We start from the raw sequence: 21,523 nt of genomic DNA on the forward strand, positions 1-21,523 counted from the left end.
TGAGTGCCAGATTGGGAAGGGTAGCCTATTGGTTAGAGCGTTGGACTAGTAACCGAAAGGTTACAAGTTCAAATCCCCGAGCTTACAAGGTACAAATCTGTCGTTCTGCCCCTGAACAAGGCAGTTAACCCACTAGACCGTCATTGTAAATAAGAATTTGTTCTTAACTGACTTGCCTAGTTAACTAAAATAAAAAAATGCCAGGATTAACACCCCTATTCCAAAGAGTGCCATGGGATCTGTAGTGACCACAAAGTGTCAGGATACCTGTTTAACATCACATCCAAAAGACAGCACCCTACACAATCTAATATTTTTTTAGACCAGAGGAAAGGGTGACTCCTACTGGCCCTCCAACACTAGTTCCAGCAGCATCTGGTCTCCCATCCAGGGACCGACCAGAACCAACTCTGCTTAGTATCAGAAGCAAGCCAGCAGTGGGATGCAAGGTTGTATGATCCCAGTCTGGTAGTGGAGAACTACATGATTTGCGGGGTGTAGTTTCAATTAAATCAATCAAAATCGTGATAATATATTGAAGAGGTGTTTTGGCTGGAACAAAAGCATGCACACCTGCACACTTGACCCAGAGCACTACAATGCTATAATGGCATATCACTGGCATTTAGGTGTGCGGGTGTGTGTGTATACATCTGGATGTGTGATGCCTAAACACTTGAACCCACTCATTGTAGGCCTACCTTGAGATTACATGATCATCGTGATATTTACATAATAGCCAAAATGTCACTAGGACGTCATGTATTACAGAAATCAATAGTCAGCAGCTTAGGTCGTGTCATTGTTGTAAAGGTTACAAATGAGTAAAGGGAAATACACTTGCCCCTTTGAACTAACAAGAGCTCTTCTGTAGCCTACACGTTATGTGTTTAACGGTTAACGTTGATCCCTTTAAAGCCTACATTTTTTCCTTCAGTGAAGTCTTCTGTCACCTGTCAGAAGCGGAACATGCGCGTTTGAGAGCGCAGGGAGAGAGGGAGAGGATGTGGTGTAGTAGGATAGAACTGAAGACAGACCCGCACGGAAAACCGTCGTCCATCGACAGAAGAGATGCGCGATATCAACACAGAACTGAGAGAACGAGGGAGAGGGCGATGTAAAGATGGAGAAATAATTTGAGATGCACGCAGAGTCGAGGGGGTTCGTTTTCACCGCTTTTCACCACGTTCTTTGGAGCTAGAAACGCAGAGCGTCGCGTCGAAATCGAAACGGGGGGCGGCGGGAGGGGGCCATCATGGGGAACGAAGCGAGCCTCGAAGGCGGCGAAGGGGTGCTTGCTGGATTACCGGAGGGGCTCGCACCGGACGGGAAAGGAGGCTTCATTCGGACCTCCACGGGGGCACAGGTGGACCTGAGCCAACTAAGCGAGGATGACAGAAAGCAACTCGCAGCGGCTATGTCAAGGGCGCAAGCCAACAAGCCCGGGGGCGCGCCCGCTCGAAGGCAGGATTTTACTGGCATTTTTGTGCACTTTAAAATGTCCACTCCTCTCCGTACCCCGTCATTTAACGGGCCTATTCATGAAAGAGAACGAAAGGCGTGTGTTTGTGCCGTGTTTTGACTAGGCAGAGCACTGCAGCTTGTCAGCAGTGTATCACTATGAATGCACAGGAGAGGAGAATGCATGTTCACACCCATTCACATTTACCATGGGGATAGATGATACCATTCAACAATGGGATAGGTGGTTATTGTTATTGACATTTACAAAGATAGTCTTGAAGCATTGATAGCCATAAGACCAATGCTGTTTTTACCATAAATTGTTAATTCGCATAATTCGCTGAATTTAAAGCATCTGGTAAAATGCTGGACAATTTGTCAGTTCGTTCACAATACCGCATCAGATCAAATATTAGAATGCACTAAATGGTATGATACTGAAATAATCTCTTGTAACAATTATTTGCATGCGAATTACTGCGTAAATCGTTTAATTGTGCCATTATCAAAGGATAGCCGCTGTAAAATCTGTGGTAAGACACCAGGGTTTGTAAAGAATCGAGATGCCTCCTGGGTAAAAATGACTCTGTCAAGCCACTGTATTTTTCCCCACGAAGGACGCTATCATCCCAAACAAATAGCCTCTCCACTCACGGTGCTAACATTGTATATCACCATTCCAATGTTGTCAATTATATATCATAGCCTACTCGTATTTACATAGCTTCTATTGCAAATATATGTCAAGAGTCGATATTCAGGCCGACGCTATTGACTAACAATTCCCACCAGTATATCATGAACATATACATTGGCACACGATACACGTTATCACAAATTCCTTATCACTAATTCGCTCTGTTGGTGAGAACAGTTATTATTACCCAAGCCAGAATAGGGGGAGGGGATACATACATATTAATGTGGCTATATATAGAACAGCGATCGCAAATGCCATCACAGTCATTGATTTCCCCTTATTGCATCTTGAAAGTGGGTTTTGAATATCATTTTGTAAATGGAAAGATATCGAACATCTTGTGGAAGGAAGCGCATTAGCCAAGTGGATGAGCGGTCTGTCTGTGAGCTAGTTGCTTTCCATGGTGCTGAAACCAACAGTTGCCAATAGCAGAACTGGCGGGCTGTTTTTGACACGTAAAGAAAAACTCCACCCAAAAACGATCTTTTGGTATTTGTTTCATTAGTCCATTGTTGACATAGTGCCAACATGTTTTGCTTGTCAGCAATCAAGTTTTTTCAAGATATGTAACTTTCAAAGTACAGAAATCATCCACATATGATGTATTTTGCATCATATGATGCTGCGTTTTGCATAATTTCTGTATTTTGAAAGTTACATAACTTGATTTCTGACAAGCAAAATGGACAAATGAAACAAATAACAAAAGATCGTTTTTGGGTGGAGTTTTCCTTTTAAACACCAATTAGCTTATGGTCTGTTGGCCTCAAATAGCAATTCATGCTTTACCTTCAGGTCAAATTCACAATGACTCTTCACTGTTCCAAACCTGAACAGCTTGATCGTATTTCGTGCTCGGCATTGATCTATCTATCATCTATGTGATAGGTTCAATCTCAGTTGATGAGTAGCAGGGTTGCACCTGACAGCAGTGTAGGCTCGGCTGTCTATCCCGCCTCTCAGCTCGATCTAATAAGGCCATCTCATCTTACCCCATTGAGTTGTCTCTCACTCTCTCTCCTATATCTCCATGATCTCTCAACTGTAGATGTCATTCAGAGCTATTCACTTTCCCATCAGCACTAGCCTAGGGCTGGTAGTATGCTTGCTTTGTGCTCGCTATGCCGATGATAGGCCTATGTCCAATGGTTTTGGGGTGAAAGGTTAGCTTGTTGTGTCGGGCAGAGGCTTAAGTGCATTTCATCATTGAGCATTTAGCCTACAGTATTGCTCAATACCCCCAAAGAGCCACATCTCATGTAGGCCTTGTAGTTAAGTAGGATGTTATTACAACACATCATACCAGATTGTTGAGATGTCTGTAGAATTTGAGTGATGAGTTGTCATATAACAATTATCATTCTTAATGATTTGGTTTTTTGGAAGATCTGTTTATCTGGGATACATATGTGTCTGTATGTGTGTTGAATGATGTATTTAGGAGCTCTTCTGCGGCGATGGTGATCATGAGTGTTTAATTAGTCTCATCTCTAAGTTTGGCAACCGGCAAATATCAGCCATTTGATAGTGTAAAGTAGCTTCCCCTCCTTGTCTCCTCTCCTTCCTCTTCGCTGATCTGAAAATGCAACAACATGGTGGAAGCCTATGGCAATTTGCTTTCACCTATCCAGCTCTGTCACATCAGTATAGATTAAGGAAAGGAGGGGATGAAAGGAAGTCACAGACTATTGAAATGTATACACACCATCTATTTCCATTTGTACTACCAAATGACTCTTCTTTGTTTGTTTGTTTGTTTCTTTCTCACACTCTCTCTCTCAGGCCCTCGGAGGCCGATGTTCAGCAGCGGCCCCAGCAGCCAAGGGTTGGACCCTCTGTTCGGCTTAGCAAGAGTCGCACCGTAGACGCGTTTGGAGAGGGCCCCACTGGCAGGCCGGCTCCTGGCCGCAGTCCCTCGTCCCTCAGCCTCTTAGAGTCCCGATTCAGGCAGGAGCCTAAGGACCCAGAGAAGAAAACAGGCATGTTTGGCTCCAGCTTCCTGAGTGGGGCCAACCCGCTTAATGCTGTCTCATCCATGACCTCCCAGGTGTCCTCTGGAATGTCCTCAATGTCCTCCGAGGTCACCTCCATGGGCTCCGGGGTCAACATGCCCTCATTTGGCCTGTTTGACAAGGAAGAAAAGCCTGGAGAGAAGCCCCAAGGTGGGCCCCCAGGGCCGGGCAGCAAGGGCCCCCAGCAGGGGGGGCCAAGACCCCCTGGCCCCGGACAAGGGCCCAGACCCCCTGGGCAGCAAGGGCCCAGACCCACTGGTCAAGGACCCCTTGGGCAGCAAGGGCCCAGAACCCCTGGCCCCGGACAAGGGCCCAGACCCCCTGGGCAGCAAGGGCCCAGACCCACTGGTCAAGGACCCCCTGGGCAGCAAGGGGCCAGAACCCCTGGCCCCGGACAAGGGCCCAGACCCCCCGGGCAGCAAGGGCCCAGACCACCTGGTCAAGGACCCCCTGGCCAGCAAGGACCCAGACCCCCTGTCTCCGGACAAGGGCCCCCTGGGCAGCAAGGGCCCAGACCACCTGGTCAAGTCCCCCCTGGGCAGCAAGGACCTAGACCCCCTGGCCCCGGTCAAGGGCCCCCTGGGCAGCAAGGACCCCCTGGACCCGGTGCACAGCCAGGCGGGCCAGCTAAAGCTGGGGGTCCCCCTGGTCCACAAGGCCCTGGTAAACCACCTGGAGGTGGGCTGTGTCCGCTGTGCAAAAGTACCCAGCTCAACGTGGGCTCCAAGGAGCCGCCCAACTTCAGCAACTGTACCATGTGTAAGAACCAGGTGTGCAGCCTATGTGGATTCAGCCCCCCAGACTCGGAGGTAAGAGAATGCCCTCTTTCTCTAGCTTGCTTTCTTCCTCTCTCTCTTTCTCCTGTTCTCTGGTATATATTTATACTACCCTTTCTCTCTCTCTCCACCGTATTTCCATTTTCCCACACTTCCTTTGTCGCTGTTCCTCTCTCTCTCTCTCTCTCGCTTACCCTTAAAATGTATTTGTACTGTAGTTTGTGCTGACTGAGGGTCTATTATATGGTGTTTTTTCACATCACATTCTGTCTCAGATGTATCAGACACTTCATTCAATTAAATGTCTACTGCCAATGTAGTTGCATAGATACAACAACCAGCCTTGAATTAGTTTCAGTTTTCGGTTTCTGTTTCTGTTTATTAGTACAAAATTCACCCAGCATGTCTAAATGACATTTCAATTTCACAAGAGAAGCACAGTACACCATTACAGTACAAAATATACGTAAAAAAGGCGAATCAATCAAAACCAACAGTTAATTGTCATATCTAAAGAAGCCGAGCGATAGTTTTTAAGCATGGACATTTTTAGCATTAGCATTTTTAGCATGAGCCTTTTTATCATGAGCCTTTTCAGCATTAGCCTTTTTAGCATTAGCCTTTTTAGCATTAGCCTTTAAGCATTAGCCTTTTCAGCATTAGCCTTTTTAGCATTAGCCTTTAAGCATTTAGCGTTCCAGAAATGCCCATGCAGTCAGGCCTAGCTCTGGAAATGCCCCTCATATTAACGCCACACAGCTTGAGGAACAGAGGGGCCATATGGACAGTGGGGAAGCTATCAAGGTGACTCATGTCATGGGCACAGGAAGCCTCCAACCACCGGCCAATGTCAGGTTTCAGTAACCAACCACACGAGCCATGCACCCCCGAGGCATGATGCCTGTTGAAACTGAGGGGGGCAGGTGATCTGATACTTATCCATATAAGGTATTTATTATAGATATACAGAAAATACAATACAAATAATGAATTCAAAGATTTGGTCATCAGTGCCCCTCTCAAAAAATAATATCTTTGCACATGCTATCAAATAAAACAGCAGAATCACAAAGTGGTCATATTTTGCATCTCTTTTTCTGGGGGTAGAATTATTGAGCATGGTAATCACAAAGAGGGAATGGAAATGTGAGTGTTGTTCTATGCAAGAAGACACTGATAATAACCATGTCAATATTGTCCTCCTTTGTAGGGTTTCTTGTTGTAGACAATGGTAACCAAGGCCATGTCCTGTGTAGTGAACAAAACCATTACACTGTAGCTAAGCTAGTTGTCAGGATATGTGACGAAACTCCATCTTTAGAACAAACATACAGTATATATCATGTAGGAAATCAGTATGAATACTGTATCTAATGATATATTTATAACGTGTTACAGATGCATCAATACAGTTGTTTCCACTAACCATGAAATGCATCTACTTTCATCAGAGTACTTTTCTTATATTCCAAGAATGAATCAACCAATAAACATCTCAAATTAAACAAATAAAATGGTTTGTAATGATGATTTTTTTTGCCTCAAATTAGAGAAATATTCCATTTGTAATGCAGCCTTGTCAAATAGTACATTTAATGGTGGTTCTGCAAATTGCCACGATCTGCAAATACAGCTCCCGTTACTGCAACACGTAATTAGTATAAATCATTCAATTTGCTTTTAAATCCCTCATGAACTGAGCGAAAAACAATTTACAGTGTGAAAAGAGAATCATGTTATTGAAATTTACTAATTAAGTTGCTTTTTTCTCTGAATTACTGTGATGTTTCACTTAAAGGAAAGGATTGTGTGTGTGTGTGTGTGTGTGTGTGTGTGTGTGTGTGTGTGTGTGTGTGTGTGTGTGTGTGTGTGTGTGTGTGTGTGTGTGTGTGTGTGTGTGTGTGTGTGTGGCGTGCTCATGCACATGTTTGTATGTGCGTGTCATTGTGTGTGTGCGTGTGTGTGCGTGTGTGTGTGTGTGTGTGTGTACCTGTTTTCATGGCAAATATAAAAATACAAAGCAGAACATACTGTTTGGTCCTTTAAAAACCTGCTGTATGTAAAATATTGTGTTCTATAACTTGGAAATTAAATAAATGTCACTCTGGGTGACAACATAATGGTATTTGTTTCCAACATTTGGGCTGTTTTCCTAAAGAAGTTAAATCCGCTTTGTGTTTTGTTTCCTTGCCCCGTTACTAATGAGTATCGCGATACTGGTACTGTCCCGGCCATACAGTACATGTGTGTATATGTGTGTGTCGTATGTGTGTCTGACCATGTTTTGTATCTTTTCAGGGTAAAGAGTGGCTGTGTCTCAACTGCCAGATGCAGAGGGCTATGGGGGGTATGGATGACCCTCCTATGATGGGCAAGGGCTCTGCCCCTCCTTCACCCTCAAGGAAAGACCCTGGAAAAGATGGAAAGAAGCCCAATCTACTGATTAAGCAGCAGAGCATCTCCGACAGAGGCTTAACCCCTCCAACCACGCCCAAACAGAAATCCCCCGGCCCATCTTCCCCGAAAGGCAGCCCCCAGCCCTCACCGGCCAAAGGTAAACAGGAGTCCAGCTTCTTCGGGGGCCTGGGGGGCATCAGCCTAGGGGGGCTCACCGATGTGGCCAAGCCTCCAGCCGCTGCCTCCCAGGCGGCCGAGTCCATCACGGGAACAATGTTCAGTGGCTTTGGTGGGTTCACTGGATCAGCCAAACCTGATCGGGCCAAAGCTGCTGCTGGTACCCAAAAAACAGCAGAGTCGGTGACGGGAAAGATGTTCAGTGGGTTCGGTGGTTTTACTGAGACAGCCAAGCCCCGGCGGCTGCCTCCCAGATGTTTGGCTTTGGCTCGTCTATCTTGAGCTCGGCCACTAACCTCATGACCACCGACTCTGTGGACTCTGTGGACTCTGTGGATGAGAAAGCTGGTTCTCCTGCCGATTCTCCTGCCGGTTCTCCTGCCGGCTCTCCCCCAGACTCCCCCTTCTCTGCCCCCGGGTCTCCCCATGGTTCTCCCCCGGACTCTCCCTTCTCCGCTCCCGGGTCCCCCCCCGACTCAGACAGCCCTGACACCCCACCTGCCTCCAAGAAGGCCCCAAAACGTGCCGTCTCCCTGCTGAAGGACCAAAAGTCCATAGAAGCAGATCCCTCCATGGAGCCTCTGAAAGCGGGGGAGCCGCTTACTACGGCCACAGGATCGGGGGCCCAGGAAAACTGCCCTCTGTGTAAGGTGGAGCTGAACGTTGGATCAGCAGACCCCCCTAACTACAGCAACTGCACTGAGTGCAAGAAGAGTGTGTGCAACCTGTGTGGCTTCAACCCCACACCTCATCTTGGTGAGGTAAGACCAGTACAGCTTTCACTACTGCTAAAATAGAAACAGTTCTGCTGAAAGGTACACAAACCATACAAGGATTTCAGCCGTTTCCATTGTTACAGTAAGTGGGTTAGGGCTACCGTCTTCTGTACACTCCATGTTGTTCAGTCACTCACTGGCTATATAAAAACCACGTCTGCAGTCAATTTGGTTTCTATATCTTCCAATTGTAATCAGGACACAAATATTGACACCCTGTTTAAAGGTACCCCTCTTACCGTAAGTGAACCTGAACGTTGGTCACGGTCTTGGTGGTCATGACTGCTGCACGTGTTTGACCTTTGAGGGAGTGGTTTGTGGTTGATGCGTTTAGCTTTCCCTAGCCTCCTAGCTGCCCTGTAGTCTAACTCTAAGCCATTGTGGGGCTAGGTTAATAAGGCTAAATGAATGCCATTTAAATGGCCATCTCATTATTGAGCGACATTTACACTTCAAAAGGCTGCCACTTGACTCTGTAATCTAAGAGAGGGGTGTGTGTGTGTGTGTGTGTGTGTGTGTGTGTGTGTGTGTGTGTGTGTGTGTGTGTGCGTGCGTGCGTGCGTGCGTGCGTGCGTGCGTGTGTGTGTGGTCATAGGGACCAAATACTATTTAATTTCTCATCTTCCTAGGAGGTTATAGAGTGTTATTACCGGCGTGTCCCATTGACGCTGAATTAACATACATCACTTACATTCAGTTCCCAAGAACAGATGGTTTATGGGGTCATCAAACTATATTAATGGAAGAACTGCACAGAATTTCATTCAGTTCAGCGAATCAAAGCTCACTGTCAAACAGTATTCTGATGGGAAAATACAGCAGTTGTAACGGCGTTCTTCGTTTGTCGAAAGAGAGTCGGACCGAAATGCAGCGTGGTGGTTACTCATGTCTTTAATGAAGGAAAACGGAACGATACATGAAATAACTCATAAATACAAAAACAACAAACGGAACGTGAAACCTATTACAGCCTATCTGGTGAACACTACACAGAGACAGGATCAATCACCCACGAAATACACAGTGAAACCCCGGCTACCTAAATACGGTTCCCAATCAGAGACAACGAGAATCACCTGACTCTGATTGAGAACCGCCTCAGGCAGCCCAGCCTATACAACACCCCTACTCAACCGCAATCCCAATAATACAAAACCCCAATACGAAATAAAACAACATAAACCCATGTCACACCCTGGCCTGACCAAATATATAATGAAAACACAAAATACAATGACCAAGGCGTGACAGAACCGCCCCCCCTAAGGTGCGGACTCCCGGACGCACCTCAAAACCATAGGGAGGGTCCGGGTGGGCGTCTGTCCATGGTGGCGGTTCCGGCTCGGGACGTGGACCTCACTCCATTAATGTCCTAGTTCCTCCCCTTTGCGTCCTGGGATAATCCACCCTCGCCGCCGACCATGGCCTAATAGTCCTCACCCAGAACCCCACAGAACTGAGGAGCAGCTCGTGACCGAGGCAGCTCGGGACTGAGGGCCAGCTCGGGACTGAGGGGCAGCTCGAGACTGAGGGGCAGCCCGGGACTGAGGGGCAGCCCGGAACTGAGGGGAAGCCCAGTACTGAGAGAAAGCCCAGTACTGAGATGAAGCTCAGGCAGGTAGTAGGCTCCAGGAGGTCCTGGCTGGCTGGCGGATCTGGAAGATTCTGGTTGACTAGCAGATCTGGAAGAGACTGGTTGACTGGCAGATCTGGAAGAGACTGGTTGACTGGCAGATCTGGAAGAGACTGGTTGACTGGCAGATCTGGAAGAGACTGGTTGACTGGCAGATCTGGAAGAGACTGGTTGACTGGCAGATCTAGAAGATCATGGCTGACTGGCGGATCTAGCTGCTCTATGCAGACTGACAGCTCCTTGCAGACTGACAGCTCTGGCTGTTCCATGCAGGCTGACAGCTCCTTGCAGACTGACAGCTCCTTGCAGACTGGCAGCTCTTTGCAGACTGACAGCTCTTTGCAGACTGACAGCTCTGGCTGCTTCATGCAGACTGACAGCTCTGGCTGCTTCGAACAGACTGACAGCTTTGACTGCTCCATGCAGGCTGACAGCTCTGACTGCTTCATGCAGGCTGACAGCACCCTGCAGACTGGCAGCTCCTTGCAGACTGACAGCTCCTTGCAGACTGACAGCTCTGGCTGCGTCATGCAGACTGACAGCTCTGACTGCTCCATGCAGGCTGACAGCACCCTGCAGACTGGCAGCTCTTTGCAGACTGACAGCTCTGGCTGCTTCATGCAGACTGACAGCACCTTGCAGACTGACAGCTCCCTGCAGACTGACAGCTCAGGCTGCTCCGAACAGGCAGGAGGCTCCGGCAGCGCTGTAGAGGAGGAAGGCTCTGATAGCGCTGAACAGGCGGCACAGCGCAGGAGGGAAGGAAGGCTCTGATAGCGCTGAACAGACAGGAGACTCCGGTAGCGCAGGAGAGGAGAAAGGCTCCGACAGCGCTGGAGAGGCGGGAGACTCCGACAGCGCAGGAGGGAAGGAAGGCTCTGGCTGTGCTGAACAGGCGAGGCGCACAGAAGGCCTGGTGCGTGGTGCTGGAACTGGTGCTACAGGATCCAGGACACGCACAGGAAGCCTGTTGCGGGGAGCTGCTACCGGAGGACTGGTGTGTGGAGGTGGCTCTGGATAGACCGGACCGTGCAGGCGCACTGGAGCTCTTGAGCACGGAGCCTGCCCAAGCTTACCTGGCTCGATTCCCACTCTAGCCCGGCCAATACGAAGGGCTGGTATGTGCCGCACCGGGCTATGCACCCGCACTGGAAACACTGTGCGCTCCATAGCATAACACGGTGCCTGCCCGGTCTCTCTATAGCCCACCAGTAAGCACAGGGAGTTTGCACAGGTCTCCTACCTGGCATAGCCATACTCCCTTTAAGCCCCCCCCCCAATTATTTTTTTGGGCTGCTTTTCGGGCTTCCAACCGCGTCGCCGTGCTGCCTCCTCATACCAGCGCCTCTCCGCTTTAGCCGCCTCTATTTCTTCCTTGGGACGGCGATATTCTCCAGGCTGAGCCCAGGGTCTTTTTCCGTCTAATATCATCTCCCAAGACCAGAAGTCCCTATATCGCTGCTCCTCACGATTAACAGGGAGAGTTGGCTCAGGTCTGACTCCTGACTCAGCCACTCTCTCTCTGAGCCCTCCCCCAATAAATATTTGGGGGTTACTTTCGGTTTTCGCTCTGCGCCGCCGTATTTTTCTTTTCGACTCCATTCGCCTATAGCCATCTTCGCATTGCTCCAGCGAATCCCAGGCGGGCTCCGGCACTCTCTCTGGGTCGGCCGCCCACCTGTCGATTTCTTCCCACGTCGTATACTCCATGCCTCTGCTGTCCATAACGTCCTCCCTTCGCTGTTCAAGCTGTCGCTGCCTGTTAACACGCTGCTCGGTCCGTGTGTGGTGGGTGATTCTGTAACGGCGTTCTTCGTTTGTCGAAAGAGAGTCGGACCGAAATGCAGCGTGGTTGTTACTCATGATCTTTAATGAAGGAAAACGGAACGATACATGAAATAACTCATAAATACAAAAACAACAAACGGAACGTGAAACCTATTACAGCCTATCTGGTGAACACTACACAGAGACAGGAACAATCACCCACGAAATACAAAGCGAAACCCAGGCTACCTAAATACGGTTCCCAATCAGAGACAACGAGAATCACCTGACTCTGATTGAGAACCACCTCAGGCAACCCAGCCTATACAACACCCCTACTCAACTGCAATCCCAATAATACAAAACCCCAATACGAAATACAACAACATAAACCCATGTCACACCCTGGCCTGACCAAATATATAACGAAAACACAAAATACAATGACCAAGGCGTGACAGCAGTAGCCGACTTGCTTGTCTACTGTGTAACTGCTGTATATTTTGGTTGACAGGTCAATAGGGTGTAATATGGGTAGCGTTGGTTTCTCAATTATAATAGCATGTTTGGTTGAACTGTGACTAGATTGTCTTTGTTATCGACCATGTCTGGCTCGGCTTAGGAGCTACTCACAGTGTAAGTTGTTCAACCTTGAGTGAAAGCAGTGAACGTGTTGAAAGCAGGTATAGTTGAGCTCACGCGATGGCGGGTTACGCGTAGCTTCACATGCTAGCTTCCCTATGCTAGTAGGTAGTTTAGTGTTTAGCGGTGTAGCGTGTGGCCAGTTCCCTTAGTAATCACGCTACTGGTCTATTTAAGGTGTTCCGGGGAGATTAGGCAGTCTAACTCCTTGTCACACGGTGAGAACCATGACTCCACCACCACGCCCAACAAGATGGCCGCCATTCCATTATGAAACAACGTCACTGAAAAGGCTCTCCATTTTCCCGTGGAGTTCATCATTTACGTTTAGGTTTATTGTATGTAGAAACACATACACTGTGATGTCATACAGTACTTCAAAGGACAGTTAAAATAGAGGTAGATCCTCATGTATCTTTGTGTTGGCTTAGACAGCTAGTTACTACATACTACTATGTACCCTACGGTTGTCACTAGTGTAACTACCTCATTACTACACAGGTGGCACTTACTTTACCTACTAATTTTAGCTCCTAGAGGAGCAAAGGCCCTCAGGTTACGGCCTCTGGACTACACAGGTCAACTCAATATAAAATGCTACCAATATCATAGACTGGTATGTATCGCTGTGTTGTCGTACTGACCCATCTTTGGCAGTAATGAGGAGCAGTGTATTCCTCAGATTAAGTCCAAGGCACAGGGAAATGTGTAATTACGTTGGGGAGATCAGCATCCTAGGTGATTATGTTCTTAGACGGCCTAATGAGCCAAAGATTAGGTGTCTCTGGACCAGTGTGTCTTAACACGAACCAATATACTTGTTTTGCTCAAAATCAGGGGTGTGTTCATTAGGCACCAAACGGAAGAAAACTGACTGAAGTAGTGAGGGACTAGCTGGACTTGTCCAATAAGAAATGCTGATTTTCATTTCCAATGTAAAACGCTTTGTGACAGTGTGCAATTATGAACACAACCCAGGTGCGGAGTATAACCGACAGAGATGAAATACCACCATGTTTCAGGGACTATGTAAATTCATCTTTACTCAGTCGAGAATGAATAGGACATTCTGATCATGGATTGAAAAGGTTCACTGAAAAACATACTAATTGAAAAAGTCCTAATTTCCTGATTTATACATGTTGAATTTCAATCCCAAACCTGATTTTAACTGAGCTGAAATTCAATTCAACCCAACCAGACATGCATCTAATCTGATACAATCCATTCAAGGATACTTCATGAAACTGAACTTGTTGATTGATGGAGAGCTACATAGAGCCCTGAGTTCTTTGTGATGAAGAGGAATAGATAGATGATGTGAGTCATTGGTCTAGGACAGAGCACGGTGCTGGATGGCCATGTGAACGAGGCTGCTCCTGCCTCAGTCTACCTACCTCAGTACACTGACTCATCCACCCCTTTCTCTGCTTCGTCAGCAGACATGCCTTGCCTCTGTCACTCTCCCAACACTTGCTCTGAGCTGAGGATTTGTTTGTGTGTATTTGTTTGTGTGAATTTGTGTGTGTGTGTGTGTGTGTGTGTTTAGGGGGTTGTGTGTATGTGTGGGGGTTGGTACATGCATTACATTGAGTCTGAAGGAGAATTTATCTGTGTGTTGGTGTTTGTTTGGTGTGTGGTGTGTGTTGCTTGCTGTGTAGGTGTGCTGTAGAAAAAGTAATCTCTGATTCCTAAAAGGATTTAAAGGGCATCAGGAAGCCTGTCCCAGTCAGAAGAGGTGTCCCTTAACCTTCCTCAATAAGAGCCTCTCTCTCTCTCTCTCTCTCCTGTTATTATCTCTGTTCATTTCTCTGTTTCCATGTTTATTTGAGTAAAGAACTGTACACATCAGATAAAAACCTGAAAACAGGCCCGATGGAAACAGAGCATTGTCGGGAACCTTTCCTAAATGTTGATCAAACAAATTACATTAGACCAGTGGATTATAATTCATTTTTTGTCTGAATATTAGAATATTTGCTTGGAAATATTTTGACAAATGGATGGGAACCTAGCTTCTGTCTCTCTGTCCCTCTCTCTCTCTTACTGTCTCTTTCATTTTATTTTCTGTCCCTCTCTCTCTCTTACTGTCTATTTCATTTTATTTTCTGTCCCTCTCTCTCTCTTACTGTCTCTTTCATTTTATTTTCTGTCCCTCTCTCTCTTACTGTCTCTTTCATTTGTTTTCTGTCCCTCTCTCTCTTACTGTCTCTTTCATTTTATTTTCTGTCCCTCTCTCTCTCTTACTGTCTATTTCAATTTGTTTTCTGTCCCTTTCTCTCTTACTGTCTCTTTCATTTTATGTTCTGTCCCTCTCTCTCTTACTGTCTATTTCATTTGTTTTCTGTCCCTCTCTCTCTTACTGTCTCTTTCATTTGTTTTCTGTCCCTCTCTCTCTCTTACTGTCTCTTTCATTTTGTTTTCTGTCCCTCTCTTTTTCCCTCTTTTTATTTCTCTTCTACCCATCAGCTGATCAAATCAAATATGTTAGTAGTTTAGATGTTGTTGTCAAGGATCTCTGGCTGTTCTGGCTCTACTGTTCTGGCTCTACTGTTCTGGCTCTACTGTTCTACCTCTACTGTTCTACCTCTACTGTTCTGGCTCTACTGTTCTGGCTCTACTGTTCTGGCTCTACTGTTCTGCCTCTACTGTTCTGGCTCTATTGTTCTGTCTCTACTGTTCTGCCTCTACTGTTCTGGCTCTACTGTTCTGGCTCTACTGTTCTACCTCTACTGTTCTGCCTCTACTGTTCTGGCTCTACTGTTCTGGCTCTACTGTTCTACCTCTACTGTTCTGCCTCTACTGTTCTGGCTCTACTGTTCTGGCTCTACTGTTCTGCCTCTACTGTTCTGGCTCTACTGTTCTGCCTCTACTGTTCTGGCTCTACTGTTCTGGCTCTACTGTTCTGCCTCTACTGTTCTGCCTCTACTGTTCTGCCTCTACTGTTCTACCTCTACTGTTCTGGCTCTACTGTTCTACCTCTACTGTTCTGCCTCTACTGTTCTACCTCTACTGTTCTGCCTCTACTGTTCTACCTCTACTGTTCTGCCTCTACTGTTCTACCTCTACTGTTCTGCCTCTACTGTTCTACCTCTACTGTTCTGGCTCTATTGTTCTGGCTCTACTGTTCTGGCTCTACTGATCTGCCTCTACTGTTCTGGCTCTACTGTTCTACCTCTACTGTTCTACCTCTACTGTTCTGGCTCTACTGTTCTGCCTCTACTGTTCTGCCTCTACTGTTCTACCTCTACTGTTCTACCTCTACTGTTCTGGCTCTACTGTTCTGCCTCTACTGTTCTGCCTCTACTGTTCTGCCTCTAATGTTTGACAATATTTACTCTTGCTCTCCCCAAGCATAAAATACATTGAATCTGTCTCTGAAATGGCTTCTGCCCAGCACAACACTTTAAAACCTCTTCCCTGTCATTTTTGTTCCAGCCCAGCACTAACACACCTCAATGGCTTGGTGATTAGTGGACTAGATGAATCAGGTGTGTTAGAATAACAATATGCAGTTTATTCATTTCAAATCATTTTTGTTATATTATATTTATAGTCCACTCAGTAACGTTTTTTTTTTTTTTTTTTTTTTTTTTTTTTTTACCTTTATTTAACCAGGCAAGTCAGTTAAGAACATATTCTTATTTTCAATGACGGCCTGGGAACAGTGGGTTAACTGCCTGTTCAGGGGCAGAACGACAGATTTGTACCTTGTCAGCTCGGGGGTTTGAACTCGCAACCTTCGGGTTACTAGTCCAACGCTCTAACCACTAGGCTACGCTGCCGCCCCGAGACTGCTGTGATGCAGACACTACTGTAGGAGGCTGCCTTGTTGCTCAGTCCACTCAGTAACGTATGAGACTGCTGTGATGCAGACACTACTGTAGGAGGCTGCCTTGTTGCTCAGTCCACTCAGTAACGTATGAGACTGCTGTGATGCAGACACTACTGTAGGAGGCTGCCTTGTTGCTCAGTCCACTCAGTAACGTATGAGACTGCTGTGATGCAGACACTACTGTAGGAGGCTGCCTTGTTGCTCAGTCCACTCAGTAACGTATGAGACTGCTGCGATGCAGACACTACTGTAGGAGGCTGCCTTGTTGCTCAGTCCACTCAGTAACGTATGAGACTGCTGCGATGCAGACACTACTGTAGGAGGCTGCCTTGTTGCTCAGTCCACTCAGTAACGTATGAGACTGCTGTGATGCAGACACTACTGTAGGAGGCTGCCTTGTTGCTCAGTCCACTCAGTAACGTATGAGACTGCTGTGATGCAGACACTACTGTAGGAGGCTGCCTTGTTGCTCAGTCCACTCAGTAACGTATGAGACTGCTGTGATGCAGACACTACTGTAGGAGGCTGCCTTGTTGCTCACATCAGACAGCATCCAAGGCTCTTGTCAGAATTATATTATATAACCTAGTGAGAGGAACCATGACACATGAGCTACAACATTCACTGGACTAAGACATTTCCAAAGCCTGCTCTGTGGACAACCTCACAGATATGTCTTTGTGTCAACATACAGAGACAATGAATATGCTATAGTCATATAATATATTTTATTAGACTTTATAGTAGAGACCATCACCATCATGGGGAAGCTGAATCCAACATTTAGGTTCATGATCCAACATTTGACTTTTCTATCTGGCCATCATATCAAAGATAAATATGTATTTATCTGAGGCAGATTGTGTTTGTTTACAAATAGGTCTACAGGACCAATACGATGTGACATTATTCATCCTGGATAAATGAATGGCTGTACACCTGTGGTCAGCTGGGTACACCTGTGGTCAGCTGGGTACACCTGTGGTCAGCTGGGTACACCTGTGGTCAGCTGGGTACACCTGTGGTTAGCTGGGTACACCTGTGGTCAGCTGGGTACACCTGTGGTCAGCTGGGTACACCTGTGGTTAGCTGGGTACACCTGTGGTTAGCTGGGTACACCTGTGGTCAGCTAAGTACACCTGTGGTCAGCTGGGTACACCTGTGGTTAGCTGGGTACACCTGTGGTCAGCTGGGTACACTTGTGGTCAGCTGGGTACACCAGTGGTTAGCTGGGCACATGTGGTAAGCTGGGTACACCTGTGGTCAGCTGGGTACACTTGTGGTCAGCTGGGTACACCAGTGGTTAGCTGGGCACATGTGGTCAGCTGGGTACACCTGTGGTCAGCTGGGTACACCTGTGGTCAGCTGGGTACACTTGTGGTCAGCTGGCACCTGTGGTTAGCTGGGTACACCTGTGGTTAGCTGGGTACACCTGTGGTTAGCTGGGTACACCTGTGGTTAGCTGGGTACACCTGTGGTCAGCTGGGTACACCTGTGGTTAGCTGGGCACACCTGTGGTTAGCTGGGCACACCTGTGGTAAGCTGGGTACACCTGTGGTCAGCTGGGTACACCTGTGGTTAGCTGGGTACACCTGTGGTCAGCTGGGTACACCTGTGGTTAGCTGGGTAAACCTGTGGTTAGCTGGGTAAACCTGTGGTCAGCTGGGTACACCTGTGGTCAGCTGGGTACACCTGTGGTTAGCTGGGTACACCTGTGGTTAGCTGGGTAAACCTGTGGTTAGCTGGGTAAACCTGTGGTCAGCTGGGTACACCTGTGGTCAGCTGGGTACACCTGTGGTTAGCTGGGTACACCTGTGGTCAGCTGGGTACACCTGTGGTCAGCTGGGTACACCTGTGGTTAGCTGGGTACACCTGTGGTTAGCTGGGTACACCTGTGGTTAGCTGGGTAAACCTGTGGTCAGCTGGGTACACCTGTGGTTAGCTGGGTACAACTGTGGTCAGCTGGGTACACCTGTGGTCAGCTGGGTACACCTGTGGTTATCTGGGTACACCTGTGGTTAGCTGGGTACACCTGTGGTCAGCTGGGTACACCTGTGGTTAGCTGGGCACACCTGTGGTTAGCTGGGCACACCTGTGGTAAGCTGGGTACACCTGTGGTCAGCTGGGTACACCTGTGGTTAGCTGGGTACACCTGTGGTCAGCTGGGTACACCTGTGGTTAGCTGGGTAAACCTGTGGTTAGCTGGGTAAACCTGTGGTCAGCTGGGTACACCTGTGGTCAGCTGGGTACACCTGTGGTTAGCTGGGTACACCTGTGGTTAGCTGGGTAAACCTGTGGTTAGCTGGGTAAACCTGTGGTCAGCTGGGTACACCTGTGGTCAGCTGGGTACACCTGTGGTTAGCTGGGTACACCTGTGGTCAGCTGGGTACACCTGTGGTCAGCTGGGTACACCTGTGGTTAGCTGGGTACACCTGTGGTTAGCTGGGTACACCTGTGGTTAGCTGGGTAAACCTGTGGTCAGCTGGGTACACCTGTGGTTAGCTGGGTACAACTGTGGTCAGCTGGGTACACCTGTGGTCAGCTGGGTACACCTGTGGTTATCTGGGTACACCTGTGGTCAGCTGGGTACACCTGTGGTTAGGGGTCCCCATGGTGTTATTTTGGTTGTCCATCTGCTCCAGGTTAGGTTGAGTCAGAGCCAACTCATATACTAGTAGGGTTGTGATGATATTGTTTCCATGCCAAAAACGGAAACACAAAGCAGAAATACTCGTTGGTCCTTTAAAAACATGCTGTATGGAAAATATTGTGTTCTATACCATGGAAAATAAATCAAATGTGACTATGGATGACAACAGAAAGGTGCTTGATTTCATAAAGAAGTTAAATCCACTTTGTTTTGTTTCCTTGCCAAGATATTAACAGGTATTGCAATACTGGTATCGTCCCGGCCCTATATACTAACACACACACACACACACACACACACACACACACACACACACACACACACACACACACACACACACACACACACACACACACACACACACACACACACACACACACACACACACACACACACACACACACACACACACACACACACACACACACACACACACACACACACACACACACAGAGTCCCACCTGTTTCCTCTGCCCTGAATGATCTGCTCACTGTCTGTGTTATTTTGACTGGACAAACACACACACACCTCTATTTCTTGGCTTTGTGTGGTGTTTCCTGTAGTCTCCTTATTAATTTCAGGTTGGTGCCCACACTGCCTCCCACACTGTGAGCCTGCTTCAGCCCACACTGCCTCCCACACTGTGAGCCTGCTTCAGCCCACACTGCCTCCCACACTGTGAGCCTGCTTCAGCCCACACTGCCTCCCACACTGTGAGCCTGCTTCAGCCCACACTGCTAGCATATGAACAGGAATGTCTTCTATTGGCTCACACAAATACACATACATACATGCATACATAAATTAAGTTGACTGTGCCTTTAAACAGCTTGGAAAATTCCATAAAATTATGTCATGGCTTTAGAAGCTTCTGATCGGCTAATTGACATCATTTGAGTCAATTGGAGGTGTACCTGTGGATGTATTTCAAGGCCTACCTTCAAAGTCAGTGCCTCTTTGCGTGACATCATGGGAAAATCAAAATAAATCAGCCAAGACCTCAGAAAAAAAATTGTAGACCTACACAAGTCTGGTTCATCCTTGGGAGCAATTTCTAAACACCTGAAGGTACCACGTTCATCTGTACAAACAATAGTACGCAAGTATAAACACCATGGGACCACGCAGCCATCATACCGCTCAGGAAGGAGACGCATTCTGTCTCCTAGAGATGAACGTACTTTGGTGCGAAAAGTGCAAATCAATCCCACAACAACAGCAAAGGACCTTGTGAGGATGCTGTAGGAAACAGGTACAAAAGTATCTATATCCACAGTAAAACGAGTCCTATATCGATACAACCTGAAAGGCCGCTCAGCAGGGAAGAAGCCACTGCTCCAAAACCGTCTTTAAAAAGCCAGACTACGGTTTGCAACTGCACATGGGGACGAAGATCGTACTTTTTTTTGGTACTTTTCCTACAAATGTCCTCTGGTTTGATGAAATAAAAATAAAACTGTTTAGCCATAATGACCATCGTTATGTTTGGAGGAAAAAGGGAGTGGCATGCAAGCCGAAGAACACCATCCCAACCGTGAAGCATGGGGGTGGCAGCATCATGTTGTGGGGGTGCTTTGCTGCTGGAGGGACTGGTGCACTTCACAAAATAGATGGCCTCATGAGGAAGGAAAATTATGTGGATATATTGAAGCAACATCTCAAGACATCAGTCAGGAAGCTAAAGCTTGGTCGCAAATGGGTCTTTCAAATGGACAATGACCGCAAGCATACTTGTGGCAAAATGGCTTAAGGACAACAAAGTCAAGGAATTTGAGTTGCCATCACAAACCCACAAAGGCCTAAACTTATGACCCAAGTTAAACAATTTAAAGGCAATGCTACCAAATACTAATTGAGTGTATGTACATTTCTGACACACTGGGAATGTGATGAAAGAAATCAAATATGAAATAAATCATTCTCTCAACTATTATTCTGACATTTCACATTCTAAAAGTAAGGTGGTGATCCTAACTGATCAAAGACGGAATTTTTTATAGGATTAAATGTCAGGAATTGTGAAAATTTTAAGTTTAAATGTAGTTGGCTAAGGTGTATGTAAACTTCCAACTGCATCTGTACATACATACAGAGATGCACACAGATTGACGCACACAGAGACAAAGAAATGCACACATTCAGAGATACACACACACAGAAACACACACAGACAAATGGAACGAATCAATACTGTACACAGACACACACATAGAGATACACATACACACAGCCTTGTGCAGTGTTAACATAAGCATCTCTCTCTCTCTCTCTCTCTCTCTCTCTCTCTCTCTCTCTCTCTCTCTCTCTCTCTCTCTCTCTCTCTCTCTCTCTCTCTCTCTCTCTCTCTCTCTCTCTCTCTCTCAGCCTCATTAATCCACCATTCCAGCCAAGTCTGCTGTATACAGTAGAACTGAGTTCCATGTATGTGTGTGTGTGTCTTTGTGCGTCCCTCTGTGTGTGTGTGTCTTTGAGCGTCCCTCTGTGTGTGTGTGTGTGTGTCTTTGTGCGTCCCTCTGTGTGTGTGTGTCTTTGAGCATCCCTCTGTGTGTGTGTGTCTTTGAGCGTCCCTCTGTGTGTGTGTGTCTTTGAGCGTCCCTCTGTGTGTGTGTGTCTTTGAGCGTCCCTCTGTGTGTGTGTCTTTGAGCGTCCCTCTGTGTGTGTGTGTCTTTGTGTGTCCCTCTGTGTGTGTGTG

At 47.1% G+C, this 21,523-nt stretch overlaps 1 protein-coding gene across 1 annotated transcript in view; it reads left to right on the forward strand.

Moving 5' to 3' along the window:
• Positions 1–996: 996 nt before the first annotated feature.
• pcloa (piccolo presynaptic cytomatrix protein a) overlaps positions 997–21,523 on the forward strand; it is a 78,930-nt gene continuing 58,403 nt past the window's right edge. Inside the window, exons 1-4 of the mRNA XM_052500232.1 lie at positions 997–1,464; positions 3,947–4,985; positions 7,251–7,797; positions 7,923–8,287. Of these exons, the coding sequence (XP_052356192.1) occupies positions 1,256–1,464; positions 3,947–4,985; positions 7,251–7,797; positions 7,923–8,287 (2,160 nt within the window). The 5' untranslated portion in view covers positions 997–1,255. The remainder of the gene's footprint in view (positions 1,465–3,946; positions 4,986–7,250; positions 7,798–7,922; positions 8,288–21,523) is intronic.

Source organism: Oncorhynchus keta, unplaced genomic scaffold (assembly GCF_023373465.1).
Source record: "Oncorhynchus keta strain PuntledgeMale-10-30-2019 unplaced genomic scaffold, Oket_V2 Un_contig_1006_pilon_pilon, whole genome shotgun sequence".
Classification (NCBI taxonomy): Eukaryota; Metazoa; Chordata; class Actinopteri; order Salmoniformes; family Salmonidae; genus Oncorhynchus; species Oncorhynchus keta.